The sequence below is a fragment of the Oryctolagus cuniculus genome, chromosome 7 (genome assembly GCF_964237555.1).
Source record: "Oryctolagus cuniculus chromosome 7, mOryCun1.1, whole genome shotgun sequence".
In the NCBI taxonomy this organism is placed as follows: Eukaryota; Metazoa; Chordata; class Mammalia; order Lagomorpha; family Leporidae; genus Oryctolagus; species Oryctolagus cuniculus.
The window spans coordinates 45,547,277-45,550,688 of record NC_091438.1 but is presented as its reverse complement, the minus strand read 5'-3'; the positions used below and the strand labels follow the sequence as shown (position 1 = coordinate 45,550,688).

Sequence of the window (3,412 nt, the reverse complement as noted above, 5' to 3'; positions counted from 1 at the left end):
ATAAACACCAGTGGATCCTCAGAAAGAATACTTAGTGTAGATGGAGAAGACATAGTGTAGCTTTTGGTAATGTATATGAAAAAATGAGAATCTAACCAGATCTTGGATAAACTCGTCAAGCCCCAGATGACATAGAAGTTCTTCTAGGACAGATCACATAGGAATCACACAGCTTCTGGACAAAGAAGGTGGGGTTATTTCATGAAGAAGGCAACAGGAATCATTTATCGCACATTGGGAAAACTCATTGTCAAGCAGAGACATGCTCTGCCTCTTACTGAAGAGGCAGGAATACTGGGGTGGAATCTCACCTATGCAACGCCAGCCCTCGTCCTCGTGATCTCTGGTGCTTCATTTAGATGCCATTAAATTGCCTCACTGCTGCTCTATAAAAGTCTTGCCACCTGCCAGTTCCTCAGATCTTTGGCTTCTTCCAGTCTTGCTCCTGCCAGCGAAGAGGGTAAGTTGTTATACTTGAGATAAGGACAAGGCAAGAAGCAGAGCCAGAGTGAAGTTGGGGTGGAGAACCCTGGCTTGAAGAGTGAGCCAGGAACAGGCATTGGGGATAGCCATGAAGGAGGCTGCTAGCAGCAGCTGGTGGGAGGTGTGGAGTCCAGGGCAGAAGAGGAGAGGAGGAGGTGGGAGCTGAACTGGTAGACGAGTGTAGGAGGGAATTTCAGAGAAGGAGCTTCCCCACCCTTTGTCCAGGTGCACTTGTGCCATCTTCTCTTGGGTTCATGTGCTGATTAGGTGCAGTGATGGTTGAGCTGATCCAAAGAGCAAATGGTGAAACTTATCAAACTTGGTCTTGTTCTTTGCTCCTTGTAAGGTTCAGCTTGAGACTTCTATTGGGTACGGGTCTATTGACAAATTGGGTACTCCCTGGCGAGGCAGGAGATGGGACTGGTGGCAGACGGGAAATCAGCTGGGGAACTGAAATCTCCTAAGGATAATTCATAATGCAGACACTGAAAAGAACAGAGAGGAAGTGTGGAGAGTTGGGTAGGATTGCAACGTTCTTTCAATCCCTTCATTTCCCTTTGTGGGCACTGATGAGAGAGCTGAGCAGTGGCTTGGCTGGCATCACATGGTCAGGCGAAGGCCTGAGTTTCCTGACCCTGAGTCCATCCCTCTTCCAAGCATGCAGCCTCTGCCTGTCTGTGTCTCAAACATATCAGTACTTATAGATGCTTCTATCCACAAGGGATGCTGCAGGTATCCCGGAAACCTTCCCAGTCCCACTGTTCTGATGAATCGGTTTTGTTTTGCAGAACTTTCAAAGCCACAGCAAGATGTGTGACCAGCAGAAGCAGCCACAGTTCCCTCCATCATGTGTGAAAGGGTCAGGATCGGGAGTTTTGCAAGGGACCAACGGCGCTTCTGTGAAATGCTCACCTCCCTGCCAGACCCAAACCGTCTATGTGACGGGCCCTGCTGGGGGCTCTGGCCCAGGTCCTGCTGCAGGCTCTGCTGCGGGACTCACTCTGGGTCCAGCTCAAACCTTTGTGAAATGTCCGGCTCCAGTCCCAGCTCAAACATACGTGAAGTGCCAAGTTCCATGCCAGACTCAAACCTATGTGCAGTGTCTGGCTCCTTGCCAGCCTAAAACTTATGTGAAATGCCCAGCTCCCTGCCAGACCTATGTGAAGTGCCCAGCTCCATGCCAGACGACCTGCGTGAAATGCCCGGCCCCATGTCAGACGACCTATGTGAAGTGCCCACCTCCTTGTCAGACATACGTGAAGTGCCCAGTTCCCTGCCAGACTCAGACATATTATGTCCAGTACCCTACTACTCGCCAGAGCTACTACGTTCAAGCTCCTGCAGGTGGCTCAGCCTCCCAGGGCTGTGCCCCTGACCCATGCTCTGCACCCTGTTCTACCAGCTACTGCTGTCTGGCTCCTCGGACCTTCGGGGTGAGTCCCCTGAGACGCTGGGTCCAGAGACCTCAGAGCTGCAACACAGGATCATCTGGCTGCTGCGAGGATTCCGGGTGCTGCAGCTCTGGGTGCTGCAGCTCTGGGGGCTGTGGCTCTGGGTGCTGCAGCTCTGGGGGCTGTGGCTCTGGGTGTTGCTGTTTGGGTATTATCCCCATGAGGTCCCGAGGTCCTGCATGCTGTGACCATGGAGATGACTGCTGCTGTTAAACACAGAAGGAGAGCCCTGCTCCAGGATTTGCTACCCTGCTCTGCCTTTTGGAACACTCACCTGCCTCTGGCCCCTTTCCTGTCATTCCTAGCAACATAGGACCTCACCACTTCTCTCCGTACTTTGCTTCTTCACCAAGGCAGCCTGCCAGAGATTGCACAATCTTCAAACTTTGGCAAGAATAAAGCTCTGAATGCAATTCACAGTGACTTCCTATTTCTTTGGTGCATTTTTTAAAAAAGATTTTATTTATTTGACAGAGTTACAGATGGAGAGAGACAGAAACAGAGAGAAAGGTCTTCTATCTGCTGGTTCACTCCCCTAAAAGGCCAAAATGGTCAGAGCAGAGCTGATTCAGAGCCAGGAGCCAGGAGCCAGGTGCTTCCTCCAGGTCTCCCATGCGGGCACAGGGGCCCAAGCACTTGGGCCACCTTCTACTGCTTTTCCAGGCCATAAGCAGAGAGCTGGATTGGAAGAGGAGCAGCTGGGACTCAAATCAGAGCCCATATGGGATGTTAGCTCTGCAGGTGGAAACTTAGCCTACTGTGCCACAGTGATGCCCCCTTTGGTCCGTGTTTATACTTACCTGTCAAAAACGCTCCTGCCTCTCTCTCTCTCTTCTTATTCTTGTTTCTCAATCAGAAGAGAGACCTACATGAATGTGAACAAGCAGACTCAATTGAGTGTACTCTCAGCCTGGGAATCCCATGACTTCTAGAATTCTGTGAATACACTTTCCTACATAAATTAGCAAGATCTGAGGCAAGAGACTTCGGGGTGGAGGGCTGCCTCTTTCCTGCTCTCTGGTTGGTCTGAGAAGAGGGTTTTCAGACTGAGGTCCTCATGGCAGCATGGGGGCTTTATGCAGTTCCACAGTTTGTCTTCCTGGATGTGGGAGGGATCGTGAAATCCTGTCTTTCTGGGAGCATCGATGGATGACGTCCCTGCTACTGTGCAAGTGCCTTGAACCCAGGGTGAGTTTTCTGGATTATGTTTTCTCATTTAATTGGCTTTCCCTCTTGAGGGCATGGAGTAAAGGCAAGAAGAAAGAGGCTAGAGCTCCCCTGAAGCAGGTAGATATCCTGCAGGTTCACCCTGGGGGTAAATGAGGAATCTTCTGGCAAAAGGTGAGTCTTGTGGGATGAGAATCCTGGCCCCAAGTCCACTTATCCACAGTGATTGGCACTTCCTTATCCTTGTGTAGACAGTTCCAGAGGGTTTGAAGTGGATTTTTATCATGAGAGACTCTACAATACATATAATA

General features: G+C 50.5%; 1 protein-coding gene across 1 annotated transcript; it reads left to right on the top strand.

The window, feature by feature from the left end:
- The first annotated feature begins 332 nt into the window (after window positions 1–332).
- Window positions 333–2,357, top strand: KPLCE (KPRP N-terminal and LCE C-terminal like protein). Its single transcript, XM_008264426.4, has 2 exons — window positions 333–460; window positions 1,272–2,357. Exon 2 carries the CDS (start codon window positions 1,293–1,295, stop codon window positions 2,145–2,147), a length of 855 nt encoding a protein of 284 aa, XP_008262648.1. The 5' UTR covers window positions 333–460; window positions 1,272–1,292; the 3' UTR covers window positions 2,148–2,357.
- The last annotated feature ends 1,055 nt before the right edge of the window (window positions 2,358–3,412 follow it).

Bases quoted from the DNA above. Each gene is read 5' to 3' on its own strand.
- KPLCE (XM_008264426.4), top strand. From the start codon at position 1,293: ATGTGTGACCAGCAGAAGCAGCCACAGTTCCCTCCATCATGTGTGAAA.